This window comes from Mesocricetus auratus, unplaced genomic scaffold, assembly GCF_017639785.1.
Source record: "Mesocricetus auratus isolate SY011 unplaced genomic scaffold, BCM_Maur_2.0 Super-Scaffold_100043, whole genome shotgun sequence".
Taxonomy (NCBI): Eukaryota; Metazoa; Chordata; class Mammalia; order Rodentia; family Cricetidae; genus Mesocricetus; species Mesocricetus auratus.
Window position 1 is genome coordinate 6,767,498 of NW_024429220.1, and position 15,382 is coordinate 6,782,879.

At 42.7% G+C, this 15,382-nt stretch overlaps 1 protein-coding gene across 5 annotated transcripts in view; it reads right to left on the reverse strand.

Annotated features, from left to right (window-relative positions):
- Reln (reelin) overlaps nt 1–15,382 on the reverse strand; it is a 437,778-nt gene that overhangs the window by 231,616 nt on the left and 190,780 nt on the right. For all 5 annotated transcript variants that reach the window (XM_040735124.1, XM_040735123.1, XM_040735122.1 and 2 more), the window contains exons 5-6: nt 8,433–8,465; nt 5,917–5,995 (exon numbers count right to left, since the gene is read on the reverse strand). In XM_040735124.1, the coding sequence (XP_040591058.1) occupies nt 5,917–5,995; nt 8,433–8,465 (112 nt within the window). The remainder of the gene's footprint in view (nt 1–5,916; nt 5,996–8,432; nt 8,466–15,382) is intronic.

The window sequence follows — 15,382 nt, forward strand, 5'->3', positions numbered from 1 at the left end:
ATCACCTTCATCGGGACTGCTGGATGTTGAGAAAATTCTGTCAACACACCCCCTTTGTCCATTGTCTTTCAACTCCACTTGTATTGTAGGGCTCACAGGGCTCACTGAGCGACAGAGACCTGTCATTTTGTTATTCTGTAGTGACTGGGCCTCCTACTAAACAGTGGTGCACCCAGGTGCCTGAGGGCCTTCTGATGCAGCTTCCTCCAGAATGACTCATCTCATTCTGGGACCAGTGCTTTATACTCTTTATTATGACAACAGTTTTCTCAGTGGAAAAGTACAATACTATGCCAAATTACCATTTTTGTTCTGTTTGATTTTAACTGTTTTGACGAATTGACAAGTTTAAGAGAATGCAGACGCAGCAGAGTCTGGGATCTTTCAGCTGTACATTTTGGGATTTTTCCGAATGGTAACAGCTGACAGAGGCCTTCTCACATGGAAGGGTTAGAGACCCTTCTACCTTTCTTCTAGACGCCCCACACCCCTGTGGGTATCACAACACCATGAGCAGAGAGGTTTCTTTGGAGGAGTGGCTGCGGGACACGTTCTTCTTTATTGTTCTGTGGCTGTGCTGGAGGGGGAACATCTGCTGTCCTCTGGACTCCATCTATCATCCTGTTCCTTAGCAGCCCAGCACTTCCCACTGGAGCACCAGCATATTACAGCCCAGATGCCTTCTGCAATCTTTAGAAAGCAGGCATTAAAGGGCCATCCTCATCAAAACAAAAAATCCCTCCTTGACTTAAAATTATCTGGGGAAAAGGACATTTCTAACTTAATCGTTTTTAAAAATTCATTTATTTTTGGTTCTCTCTCCCTCCTTTCTTTCTCACTGCAAATTAGAGATATACTTTATTTGTTACTTTTCTTTTGCTGTCTTGTGTTCTTATATCATGCATAGGTGTGTGTCCCGCAGTGCAAGGTAGAAACACGTCTGCAGTCATTCTCACCCCCCCTGTGTGGGTCCCAGGAAGAAAATGCAGGTCACCAGACTAGCATGGCAGTCACGGTTACCCGCTGAGCCATCTTGCCAAGGCTTGATGACTTTTTTTTACATTGGGATAAATTCATACAACTGAAATGCATATATCTCTATTTGACAAATATGCACATTTATGCCACATATACTTTCTCAAGATCATCATTGCTTCATAACAATGAGTTTAATTCATCCAAAAAAACCCCACCAAAAACCTCTGCAGGTACCAATGTGAAGTTGTGCTACCAAGTTCAGTGCTAATGAGATGAAACACACTGTGGTTTCTGGGGATCCTGGGATTCAAATTTAGACCCTTATGCAAGCTAAGTAAGTGCTGCTCCACAGCCCCTCAGACTTGTGGTTTCTAATGTCCCTCCAAGTCTATATTTAGTCATATGAAATCCCCACTCCGTGGGCTTCAGAGGGTTATCTCTGCACAGTGAGGGCATTGTGGATCCCTCTGTCACCAGAAAGCAGTTGTACACGTGTGGGCTGGCAACTGTCAGCAGCATTAATGGAGTCCTGTCAGCTCTCCCTGTCACTCTGTCAAGGTCAGCGACACCGGAGACTCCTGAGGACATGGCTGTCCTTCAGAAGTGGGCCTGCATGTGGCCCACTCAGCAGGCCAAGCTACTGGGAATCTCTGGAAGTCTGAGCTATGGGCCTGCTTACTCCCTGTGTTTGCAACTTAACTCTCAAACAAAGCAACCAGATGTGGGCAGGAAGGGGAGAGATAAAGACCAAGAAAAAGTCAAGGAACAAAAACAACAAAAAAAAGCAATGTACCCCAGGGGGCCGGAAGGACCAGAGCTACACCCTCAGCATATCATCCCGGAGGTCTGCATCCTCAGCGTCCCTAGTCTAGAAGCAAGGAGCAGCTCCCTCCCTGGAGGAGCCCTTAGGGCAGGAACAACAGCTCTCTGTGGGTGTGCAGTCCTCAGGGGTTAGAGCTGAAGGACTGAAGGACATCTACAGAGACACTTCTAGGTGTCAGAAGCATACCTACTTAACACGTGCCATCGTACTAATATGACGCCTGAAACTTAGCTAAAGTCTACACAGACCAGAACTGAATGAAATGAAGGTTTAATGGGGTTTTTTAAAAAAGGGCTACAGAAAATAAAGAAAACTGTGCCTTCCTGAAATCTAAGTTTGCGAATGAAATTCATATCTACACTAGTATGTGCATAAAACTTTCTAGAAAGAACAGAGAAACCACTACCACAGTCAGCCCCTCCATGGAAAGACTGTAATTCTAATAGGGAGGGAGAGGCCTTATTATTGTTTACATTCCTTTATTCATTGATCTTTTCACCGAATAAAATGACCACTTTTTTTGTTTGTTTTCCTGTTTGTTTGTTTGTTTTCAGACAGGGTTTCTCTGTATTGCTTTGGAGCCTGTCCTGGAACTCGCTCTGTAGACCAGACTGACATGGAACTCACAGAGATCCACTGCCTCTGTCTCCTGAGTGCTAGGATTAGTGACCACATTTGTCCTTTATAACAGTGTTATATAGTGTTATAAAGGACAAATGTCACGACAAATGTGTACCTGAAAGGTTCAGGCATCACGTTGGTCTGCCGTTACCCGGCAGAAGGCACTCAGGCAGCACTCTGGTCAGCCCAGGGTTCCATGAGTACAGCCTGCACGCAGGGGCAAAGGACCCTGCCCACTTATCACTCTCTATGTTCTTCTCTACCCCCTCCTCTCGTTTCTCGTGTCTGCCTCCCCGCTCGCTCTCCTGACACTGTAATAAGCTGGTTAATGCGCTCTCTATGGTTGTGCTCCACTGTGCTGGTTCCCGGTTCCACCTCGCACCTTTCTAATTTTTAAACTTTTACAAAAGAACAACAGTACCCAGAAAACAGATTTCAGGAGACTGAAAACTATCAAGGTTTCAAATCTAGGGGAGGCTTTGCCACGTTCTTGAAAATATTAAACTGGGAGCACGGGTGAGATGATTCAGTGGGTAAGGGACTTATCCGGCAAGCCTAAGGACCTGAGTTCAAATCCCCAGTGCCCAGCAGGGCACAGCTGCCCGACTGTAGTCACAGTGCTTTTACAGCAGGAATGAGGAAACAGGAGGACCTGTGGAAGGTCACAAGCTAGATGCGCTGGCACCCTGCTCAGAAAACAACAGAGACCCTGTCTCAAACAAGACAGAAAGCGAGGACCAACATCCAAGATCTTCACACGCATATGCACACTCATTACACATGAACACACACACACACATGCACACACGCACACACAGGGACCAGAATAGCCGGGTTTACTGGGCGCAGTTCTGAGCTTATGGAACTTTTGTTTATGTTTACGGGGTTCCAACTGCCCGATGGTGCTCTTCGCCCTTCCCTGAGTTCTGCAAATCAACACTCCATCTTCATTGCATTTACAGAGAATGCGATGCAGGCATATCTAATTAGACATTTGTTTTTGCGCAAATGTGATACAGATGACTGGCGGACTTGAGTGAACGGATTAAGACCATTTTGAAAACTGTCTGAGAACAGAAGAAACATAGGCCACTGTATAAATACATCACAGAAAGCGGGGAAGGAGTGCGGGGGGGGAGGAGGGATGGGGAAGGGAAGCAAGGGGAAAGTGGAGGGCGAGGGCGGGAGGGGGAGAAAGGAGAAGAGGGGAGGGACATGAATTGCAGAGGACTGGAACTTCAGGAGCGCCTGTCATGCTAGGCGCTGTAGCAGCATTCACTCCTAGCTTCTCAATGCCTCGGTGTTGCTGCAAGAAACGGGGCTCATGGAACGAAGGGAGCTCTTTTCTCAGGGTGTCCAGTGAGCAAGCGACATGTTCAGAATTAAACCAGACTGGACTGATCTCAGAGACTGTGCCATTGCTAGTTTAACAAAAAAATGCTCTGCAAATATGAGTGTCACAGCCTATGTTTTCTTTAAAACAAAGGAAGGAAGGAAGGAAGGGGGCTTAAAGGCTGCTGTAGCAGTACGAGTAACCTCTTCTAGAAGTGCTGGTTCCGAAGGGTTAAAAAGGGAAGTGCCAAAAAGGGTGGAAAAATCACAGCATGAGTAAAAGAGACATAAAATCCATAATTTTGGCCAGGAACGATCATACCCAATCAATCATGAAAATGGTTGAAGTAAAATCAATCACATTTCATTGATTCAAAAAAAACCAACAGATTTTGAATCACATAAAAGTCACATTTTGTATTTGTCAAGAAAACTGAAAATGATGAGTTAACTTGACAGAGATGAACTTTCCTTGAAATAAATCATCTACTACCATCTATATTAATGGAATGCACAAAGATAAATGTCAAGAGAAAAGGAAGAATTTTTCTTGACCAGACATAGTACTTAAATTTTTTCCCTTTCCTTAATACAAATTTCAATTTATTTCAAGACATTTATATTTGGATTTTTTCCCAGAGAAGAATAGGCCTGTGTTTCATTGTTTTCTTAAATGATATGTAAGTTATGAGACACTATGAGTTTGTCTAGATTAGTAAATTTTATTCAATTTACACCATTCAGGCTCATTATCTTTCTAGAGATGACATAAAAGACTCTTCACTACTATTAAAGACCCAATACTCTGCCTATTTGTCATCTTCAACTTTCAGTCCTAGGGCCACTTTCTCCAGGAAAATCCTACTGGGGGCATCGTTCTTCTTTTGGGTCCCATACTGTTAATTTAAGGATCTCTGTTCAAGATTTCCAACTTCTCAATGTGCTTCACCACCAAACTGCCAACTACAGAAAGAAACACAACTCCTGAAACAATCCCACCTAGAAAAGTCACTACCAAATATTTGTGTGAATACAATATGCTAACTGATTGTGCCACTGGAGTTCAAAATATTTGTTAAAACAGTAAAAAAAGGGGGGGCAGAGTGATCTCATATACTGACATTCAAGGGTAACAGGGTCTTTCACTTTCTAATATTGAGTTTTGTCATTGCTTGGGTTTTCAGGTTCAAAGGTAAACATTTTTTGAACTCATCTTTATGTGCACAACCAACCATATACCATATTACAAAAAGTCCAAAATTCAGATAGTCTTCCAAAAAGGTCTGGATTGACAGACCTATTCTACAGTCAGCAAAAATGCAACACACTTCCAACATGTTTAGATTTCCAGCTATCTACAAAAGTTTCTAAAGACTGAATCAGAGTTCATTATTTTGTTTCCTCAAGATCCCATGGAATTTATACTAAAAAGCTTTTTAAAGAAAGTCTGGAGGGTAGATAATGAGGGGAGCTAACAGGAGAAATTATTTCAATTTATGGTGAAGTCATCTGTCATTTTGGGTAAGACATTTCCCTTCTTCCACTCAGCAATAATTATTAGTTGCATTCTAGCATGATGCTTTACATATGTGATGGCCATTTTTGTCAACTTGACATAGCTGGAAAGAGGGGACCTTCACTGTAATGGCCTGTGGGCATTTTTGATTACCAATTGATGTACAAGATCCCAGCCAACTGTTGGGCTGGCAGGTGGTCTCACTTCACAAGGCAGCTGGACATGAATTTGGAATCAAACCTATAAGCAGTACTCCTGCATGGTTTCTGCTTCAGGTCCTGCCTCCAGGTTCCTGACCTGAGTTCCCTCAATGATGAACCTGGAAGTGTAAGCTTAAATAAACCCTTTCTTCATCCAACTTGCATTTGATCACAGCAACAGAAAAGTAAACTAGAATAAAATACAAAAATCTTATAAAGCTAAGTATATATCCAATCACACTCAAGGATTTGAAGAACACCTACATTCAATTTTAAAGAAGAAACAGCTAATATACAAGTATATTCCATCACTAACCATTCTCACCAACACATTAATACTCAAGAACAGTTGAATTTTCAGTAATTGATCCTTCAAGGAGAAAACTTTTCATTAAAGAAATTCAGCATCATTTCACAATTCAAAATCAACACATTCTGTAACTTACCATATATTGGGATTTAATTCCAGTTGGTGGTAGGAGTCAAAGTCATCTCGTAGGATCACACTGTCACTGTGTATTTCAGCTACGAAAGGAAGAAAGTATTTAGAGAATTACACTATGGAGGGGAATTTAGCTATGAGTGTTAACATGCTACATCTATGAAGAATATTCATATTTTAAATTAACTGACTTTTAAATAAACGGTTGGCTGTAATTGCTCTGCCTATAAATGCTGAAGGTGAAGGGTTTGCTGTTTAGACTTCTTCAAGTCTGAAACCCAGAGTCTCCAAAAGAAACGACTGAGTGGCAGGCAGGCCACTCGGGTAGGCAGGCCAATGTGAAGAGAGGCTACATAGGACTTGTCACTCATTCCTGACCCATATCATGTCTACCAAGACACAGCCTGGGCAAGCCTGTCTCTGCTTGCTAAGGCATGGAAAAATGGGATGGAGTATTTTGGCTACTTACTGCAGCTAAAACAGCTACCATTTAGTCCTCTGACCCATTTGTTCTTGTCCATCCGATCAACCAAGTTACCCTGGCTTAATTTTTCGAATTCCTCACATTCACTCATTACTCATTTCGTATGCTCTGAATCGCTAACTTAGCTGAATTACTAACCACAAGAATTACCTATATGCATAACTAATCTATATGTATATCTACAGAGTCAATTTAAAAAATCAGGGAGAATACTAGACTGCCAGCCATGGCAGTAAATATACTAGCATTACCTGACAGTTATATTCAACACCTGTTTTTTAGCATTAGGATTTGGGGCATGCCAAAGAACATCTTCTTACATGGTAGAATGCCTGCTGGCTCTGAAAACAGGGCGGCCAAGCACAAAACAATTTCATGGGCAGAGTGCAGAAGGAGAAATTAATTACAGCTTTAACAACATTCCTATCAGATTTTGGGGGTGTGTGCAGGAAGTTTTAGGTAATCCTCTGAGTCTTTTCCTTATGATTTTATTTGCTCTAGTTAATTTTCAGAAAAATTAAAATCACAGCACATGACTAATGGAGACCCTTAGCAAGTTTTATATTTTTCAAAGTTGATATTTTCTGCTTTTAGGGACTCAGCCACAGAGTTCTCTGAACTCACTGGGTAATTAAAAATCTCTTCCAAATATCAGGAAAGATAATTTCAAATTCTCTTTGGTGACATCCTACCTATGGCAGTCGGAACCCCCCCCCCCCCGAATATCAGGTATGCCAGCAGGCAAGCATATAATGAAGGCATGGAAACCAGCGAATCAGCATGTACTTCAGAGTACTGGCTGTTCTTCCTCGAAGCCTGAGGCTTGAGAACAGGGAGTAGAGGCTATTCACTGGAGAGAACTCAGTGATAGGCTGTGAGCATGGGGCTGAGTTAATGACCCCTCTGAGCACTGGGATGCAGTGTCTGATGTGCCTACAGGGTACAGCTCTCTCGGGTCACAGCTTGGCCGGGGCTCCGATGCACCACTGCCGGTCACCAGCCTGTCGTGGCTGCCAGAAGGCATGCTTCTCAGCAGATAGGTTCAGCTGCCAAGTGGAGCCCCAAGCTGTAGCCTTACATAAAAGGAGACAGTCTCAAGGCAGATTTTGCAAAGAGAAAAATAAATTAATTGGGTTTGTAGGTTGAAAGGAAAAGCCCGAGAGACAAATAATGGACCTATCTGAGGCCCCATAGTAAGAGACTCCTGGAAGGGCTGGGACCAGTAAGATGACTCCTTTCACGATTATTAAATTACGGAGGGATGAAATTGCTTTTTAAAATAAGTCTTCACTGACACAGCATGACAAATTTAACTCTTAATGGCTACTTGTTTCTAGAGACAACCCCCTAGGTTAGCTCCAGTGAATAAACACATTTTTATTTATTTACCACTGGATAATATAATACCTTTTACTATATAATTTGAAATTTCACTTAATCCACATACCAACCCAGTGAGGTAGATACTGTTATTGACTCTGTTTTACATGTGGGCACAGACAGGTTACTTGATCGATGTCACCACTTACAGCAAAGGGTGGAGATAAGATGGACATTTGGCCCTGGAATCTGTGCTTTTAATCACCCCACTGCCTTACCTTGAAGAGCTGGACCACAGAATGTATGGCACTGTTAGGAAATCATGGGTTCCTTTTTTAAAGTAAATAATCACTTAACAGCTTTCTAAAATGTCAGTAAAAAGATTTACCCTAAGAATTCGAGGAGAAATCGTAATTTAAAATGAGTCCAGTTTGTCACACTCCCGGCTTGGCCTCTGCACTCTGATGGGGTGGGCTCTGGAGAAACTCAGCTTTGGCCACTCAGCCATACGGTGACACTGAACAGGAGCCTGTGAGGGAGGGTGCTGACACAGGGAAGTCCTTGAGGGGCAGAGCAGTGACTTCTCAGGAGGCCCCCTGCTCCAGTTGGGGACCCAGGGCCTTTCTCTCCACAGCATGTGCCCACGGAGCCGGAAGAGGGTGGGTGGGAAGATGACCACGTCCTAAGCTAATGACATCAAAGTCTTACACACTTACCGAGGTGAGACTGAGCACTGGCTTCTGTGGGAGCTGGGACAAAAGAAGAAGAGAGAATGGTGACTGATTTGTGATAAAAAGGAACCACAAATGCAACAGCAGAACTTAGTTCATATGACATACATCGCACAGTTAGGAACCTTCACTCTGCAGGATGAAGAAAAAAAATGCTAAGCCAGGTATAGTGCCGCATACCTTTAATTCTAGCACTGGGAGGCAGAGACAGGAGGATGTCTGTGAGTTTGAGGCCAGCCTGGTCTACAAAGTAGCCTTCAGGCCAGCCTGGTCTGCAGAGCGAGCTCCAGGACAGCCAGGGAACACAGAGAAACCCTGTCTCATAGGACCCCACCTAGTTCACATTGCTGGCAGTCATTTCCACCCTGTCCCGCAATGATTTCCAAATTTGAGGAAACGTCAACTCATTATCTAAATGTGAGAGTTCGTGACACAAACACTTAAAAGACTTTTCTAACTTTCAAAGATGTTCAACTAGATATAAAAAATTGATTTCTCCCATAATGGGCAGTAGCTAAGTTATGTCAGACTAAGAATCCAGACTCAACAGTATTTTAAAATGAGACTGGTGTGTGTCATATTGCTTCAGCGTAACATGTAAGGCATACTGAAGACATTTGTGTCGGTTTTTAAAGAGCAGATTCTAAGCTGGGCGTGGTGGTGCACACCTTTAAACCCAGCACTGGGAGGTAGAGGCAGGTGGATCTTTGTGAGTTCGGGGCCAGTCTGGTCTACAGAGTGAGTTCCTGGCCTCAAACTTACAGCAATCAAATGTTGGGGTTACAGGTGTCTGCTGTGGTAACAGGCTTGGCTTAGAAACTTCAAAACTAGAAATGTATAGGCCTAGGAAAATGGTTCAGTGTGTCAAGTGTTTGCTGAGCAAGTCTGGGGACCTGAGTTCGGCTCCCTGGCAGCCATATAGAAAGGCAAAGGTGGTGATGGACATCTGTACTCCCAGCACTGCAGGGCAGAGATGGGCAGAGCCCTGGTCCTCACTGCACTCAGTCAAACAGTGAGTTCCAGGTACAGTGAGAGACCCTATCTTAAAAAAATAAGGTAAAGAGTGATGAAGCAAGACAACCACTGTGAGCCTCTGACCTCCTCATCCACGCATACGCCATACACGCACAAAAATAAACTAGAAATGATTGATGTTATGCGTTTCCTTATGTGAATAATGTACATTTGACCTTGCAAGTCCCAGTGTCGTCTAAACTGTCTGCAAAACCTTAGATATCAATCACAGCTTTTGCCTGTTATATTGCATAATACTACAGTCACTTTTCCTCTTCTGCAGATGTCTAAGATGCATATTAACCGCACTGGGTTGATTTATCTGCACATAGATTTGACATATACATATGGTTTGCATTGACAATATATAAACTCTCCTAAAAATGGAACACATTTTGTCAATATGTGAATATAAAGAAGATGAGCTTTTTGGATACTCAGTTCAGTTTTTGAAGACTTTTAAGAGGTTAAGGACAGACAGACATTTGATGCTACTTCTAATTGCAAATTTATAAAACCATAAATAAGTCAGATATCCTAGTACTTAAATGCACTCTGCATATGTAATATATACCAGATTTTCAAGTTTTACAGCAAGAAAAAAATAAGGTAAAATGTCTTACAATTTTATATAGCCTGTTATATTGAAATGTTTAATATTTTACATAGTCTGTGTTAAATAGGTAAGTTAACCATTTTATTTTTGTTTCTTACATGTGGCCATTGTAGATTTAAAACTACACATAGGATTTACATTATATTTTCATTGGATAAGGCTGTATTAGAGTTAGGACTATCCACTATGGTATCTATCAGGGAATTACTGCTCTTCAAAAGGTGGGAGAGAAAACTGAGCCACTTGATGCAGAGTGAAAATCAAAAATTGATATGTGTTCATACTCTTTAAAAGTGTGGGCTTACCATAACCTCACACAATCACAGCAGCCTAGGTATATTAGGGAAAACAAGATTGTATTTACACTTTTGACAACTGTGTTATCTCTCAATGGCTTGTTTCAGAAGAAAGCTTTTAAGTCAACATGTGACCCAAAAGACTGTAGACTAATAAATTTCAGACAATCTATTGAACAAAGTACTCAATACAATGAAGACTTCAGTACTTTGAGAAGAAAAACGGATATCTGAAATTGGGCTGTCTGTTAATATGGCTGAGTGCTTAAGAGCATCTTTGAATCAGGTAGGCAACATACATTTACACGCACACACACACACAGGTAATTCACACAAATACTGGCAGAAGGCTATCAGAACTTTATCTCCTAAATCACTTTGGAATTCAAAGGCCCTAGGTAGTTTTGTCTCGTGTATTTTTTCACCTAATTTGAAATTCAAATGTATTAAATTTCCAAAGCTAAATATGACAAATTAGACATGGTCTGTGAAGTTAGTATTTAATGAGCTATGATCCGAGACTTTCATCTCCCCAGGAATAATTTCTTTATTACTTTTTGTATTTTATTGCAATAAAACACCATTTGACCTTCAAGTATGATAATTAAACTTCCAAAAATGTTATAAATTTAGAATGAAAATAGTTCTCCCTGTATTCAGGAAATAGTTATGATCAATATAAAAGATTACTTAATATTTAAAGCAGTTAAATTATATACAGAATCCAGCAGTATTAGCAATTATTTTTCTCTTCTCCCCCTCTCTCATCCCCCACTTCAGTTTGATTTGTGGGCTACAGCAGCTCATCCTCTTTCATATCCTAAGATTAACTGAATAGGATCAGACCAAAACCATATCTTTATGATTCTCTCACGAGCTATCACTAACAGGGCCTCAGCGACTAAACCCTGTGAGTCTCTGTCCATCCTACCATGCTCATGCTCACATATGTGTGGAGAAGCCGTCATGTAATCTTCAATACATTGGTCATGATATGAATGAAATTTTTGATTGAAAGATAAGAATATAAATAATATACCACAGGAGTTGTTGGTAAATTATTTAAAAGTAGTGTGTAATTTGAAAAATTCTAGTCCTTTGAAAACTCATAAAATACAGTTCATTCCCGGAACAGAGAAAAATCAGTAGTAAGTTAGACTGAAGGTCAAGAACATGTGATCAGGATTTAAAACATTTGGAGACTGGAAGAACCCTGAGAAAGGCAAAGAAGAATGGGAGGGAGTAGAGAGGAAGGAGGGTGCGGGGAGAGGGAGATGGGAGAGCGGAGGGAGAGGGAGGCGGGCAGTCCGCACAGGGTGCCCAGCCAGATTAAGCTGGGCAACTGGGGTCACTTACATCACAAATGCAGTTGTGTCAAGGAATAAATGAATCAAACATGTGGCGGTAGTTATTAAAAAACAAAGGCTGCTTTAAGAAATACCAAGACTGAAGAAGCTGACCTTAAATACACCGGTGAAAGCCTGAAGACAGACAGGAATGAGGGAAGATGTTCCCCGGGCTTCTGTCTAGAGTTGGCAGTGTTTTCTAAGACACAGAACTGTAATCAGAAGAGGCAGAGTCCAAGAAAGGGATGTCTAGGTCAGATCAGAGCTGAAGGTCCTCAAATGGCATCTAAATGTCCATCCCCTAGGATGGCTCATGGTGACTGTCAGCTAGATGAGACTCAGAATCCAGGGACTCTTGTTTCTGGGTACTTCTGTGAAGGAGCTCAGCAGCTGGGTTAGTGGAAGTGAGGACACTTGAGCTCACTATAGGTGGCAGCATCCCATAGGCTGTGGTCCCTAGACTACATAAAAGTGGGAAGTGCGCTGGTCACGGGCATTCATCTCTCTCTGCTTGTCAGTGGTGGACCATGCGAGCAGCTGCTTCTTACCCCTGCTGCCATGCTTTCCCCATCATGATGGTCTGTAACCCCAACCGTGAGCAAAAACAAGAACCTTCTTCCCTGAGACTGCTTTGTCAGCTCCGTTGTCAAGGTAACAAGAATCGATGAAAACATGCTTAGGACAGGTAGCACTCTCCAAGAAGTCAGCCATTATGCCACACAGCCCTCGATGGCATTTAATCCCTTTACCCTATTCTTTTTGAATAAAAGCTAGAAGACCAGGAGTAAGATGGGATGACCTGGAAAACAGTACTATAATTCTTCCCACTTAACTTACAGAAAAGTGTCCTGGCTACACAGCAGCAGACGAGAAATTAAATGCGGTCCACAGCCCACACTCTCTACTACCGTGTCTTACGGGTTCTGAGTCAGCACTGAACGAATGGACCCAGGTCCAGAGGTAAAAACCAGAGGTGTGAGGTGGCACTGAGTGTGGTAAGTTCAGGAATGGAAGCCCTGCCGCCCCAGCATGAACACTGTGCTGTGAGGAATCATGAAGAAACTAGAGAGGGGACTGGGCGCCAAGGACACAGCCTTCTCCCAGGGAGCTGGAGTGTAAGGGAGAAACACCGTCAGCGCGGTGAAGGCAAAGATGAGACCCGTCCCAAAGAACGACTGCCTCGGCATTCGAAACACCACCTAGGAGGGAACTCTCGAAAAGCAAGACACTGAAGCCGTGGGAAAAGGAAGCTGTACAGTTAAGCCAGGGCCTTGAGGAGACTGGGGGCAGCTTCCTTTCTCGCAATATGCACTGTTTGTGTCAGTGTGTTTGGACTAGTATCTACATACTACGAGCCATTCAAGAACAGGGTCTGACGGTCTCATATTGTCACACAGCTCCCTTGGGGGTGGTACATATGCTTACTGAGGATAGAGCACAATATATGCTAGTTAATATAAATACATTCCAATGCTTGCAAACTTACGGAAACCTGTATTAATTTGTTATATGGCCCAAGTGTATTTTCATACATACATCAAAATAAAAATGAATTAACAAGCTGTGTGAAATAATATTTCAATAGGAAAAATGAAACCATGATTGATGTATGTTGACAGAAATTTTACTCCCAAGTAATTATATATACTCAGTTCCAGGTTCTGTGCTTTAAAATATGAGGAAGTCAAGCAGATTATATAGCAGTTTGAGGGGAGAGTCGGCTCTATGGGCAGCCAATGTCAAGTTCCTTCAAGCATAAATCTTGGTGTTCTGACTTTAGACCAGATAAAGCTGTCAAGTGGGGATGTATACAGGCCCCAGAACTGCAGAAAAGGCTGTTTACACCCTTGTTCAATCACCTTGAAAAAAATAGCGTCTGTCTAAAATATACCTTTCCAGGGAACGTAAAAAGTAACTGGACCCACCCAGGGGCACCAGCAGACGTTTTACTGTGACCATATGAACCAGCTCTGTCATTGCTCTTAATCTTGCCAGCGTAGGGCCGCTCAGGGGCACTGTATTCGGCAGGGCCTCAGCTCCTCCCTCTAGTGGACCTGTCTCAGACCTTGCTACTCCAGGATAGCTTCCCCAGCCTCCCAACCAGCTCTCTTTGTATGTAAATCCTAAGCCTGGGGATGCCAGGAACAGAAGTTGTAGCTGCTGGCTGAGGTGAAATTCAAACTACATAACAGCTGAGGTGAAATTCAAAGTACAGAACGGATGTCTTTGACAAGCAGATCTTTAACGCTGGAACATTCAGGTCTTCCTTTCAACAATGAAAGGAGGTAAGGTAAGACACAACGCTAATAATGGGAAAGAAGACTGCTTTCATAAAGATTTGCATCTTAGGTTACTGGAGAAATACTTGTTAATTTAAGCTCTTGAATAACAAGGGTGTAGCTGAGGGAAGAATCTGGTAGATATAACCTAAAAATGATATTTAAAATATCACTGACTGACTGGTGTGTTGCAGGCCCTTACTGAACACGGGGCATTATGCTGACTGCCATCATTCGCTCTAACGCTGAGATACACTCCACCCCGACAGGTACATCTGAAGTTTTTAAGAAACACACCTAAGTTTAATACCCTGTTTACAGGTTTGACTATTCAATGTCTACATCCTTTCTGTCTCACAGTTCACATTTTCACAATCCTTGATGCATCTCTACCCAGGCCTGAGGTTTCTCTGGGTTTCTCTGCATCAGTTGCAAGCCTGTCCCCTTCTGATACAGAGCATTTTCAGCTTTAGCCGCTGCACTCAAGCCAATTACCGAGGATCCCTGCACGGTTTATAAATGGCATACGCCCTTTGGGGGCACTACGGGCATGACTGTGGTCAGACCACTACGCCTGACATCTGGACTTGCTAAAAATTCAGTGTATTTGAAGAACATATGCCAAAAAGCCCAGAGGCCAGCGGACATACACATACACTGTTATTTTCCTTGCTCCATCCTTGGCCAAGATTTGTGTGTGTGACTAGTCCAGCGGTAGCCATGCTGAACTGCCCAGAAGCAACCATGCTGACCTACTCACTTCAGTTTTATGCTGGACACTTGACTTACAAGCCTCTGAAGAAGAACAGGTTTTCCTTGAGTTCTCAGAGGATTTTGGCAATGGTGACTGTCTTTACTGAGACTCATGTAATTCATGTGAATTTTCGACATTTTTTAAATCAAAAATCTTCTTGAAACTAGATATAGTGGCATAAGCCTGTGGTCACACACCCGGGCGGTGAGAACAGGAGGATCAGGCAGGCTGATCACAATATTTCATGATTCCATCTCTCTCTCGATTGTCCAATAATAATTCTTGTGGAGGACTGGTCTCTACTTCCAAGTTTTTAGCTCATTCTGAAGTTTCTGCTTTACTTTGAGTTCCCCAAACATCACTTCACCACCATTTTTGTCTTTAAAACCTTGGTGATGCTTTTGGGTGTCTCTGGGAAAGGCACATGCTAACTCCAGCCTGGGTTTTTGCTCGAAAATCACCTTCTCATGAGACGTCCCTGATCTGGAGCCACCATGCAAAACTGTAGTCACCCTTCCCCTTGCCTCCCACCCAGCCATGTGCTGTTCCTTGGCACACCTCATGACCTAACCTAGCAAAGCTGGCACCCACGGTAGGCAATCCAATAATCCTTGGAGAGGACTGTTAGAC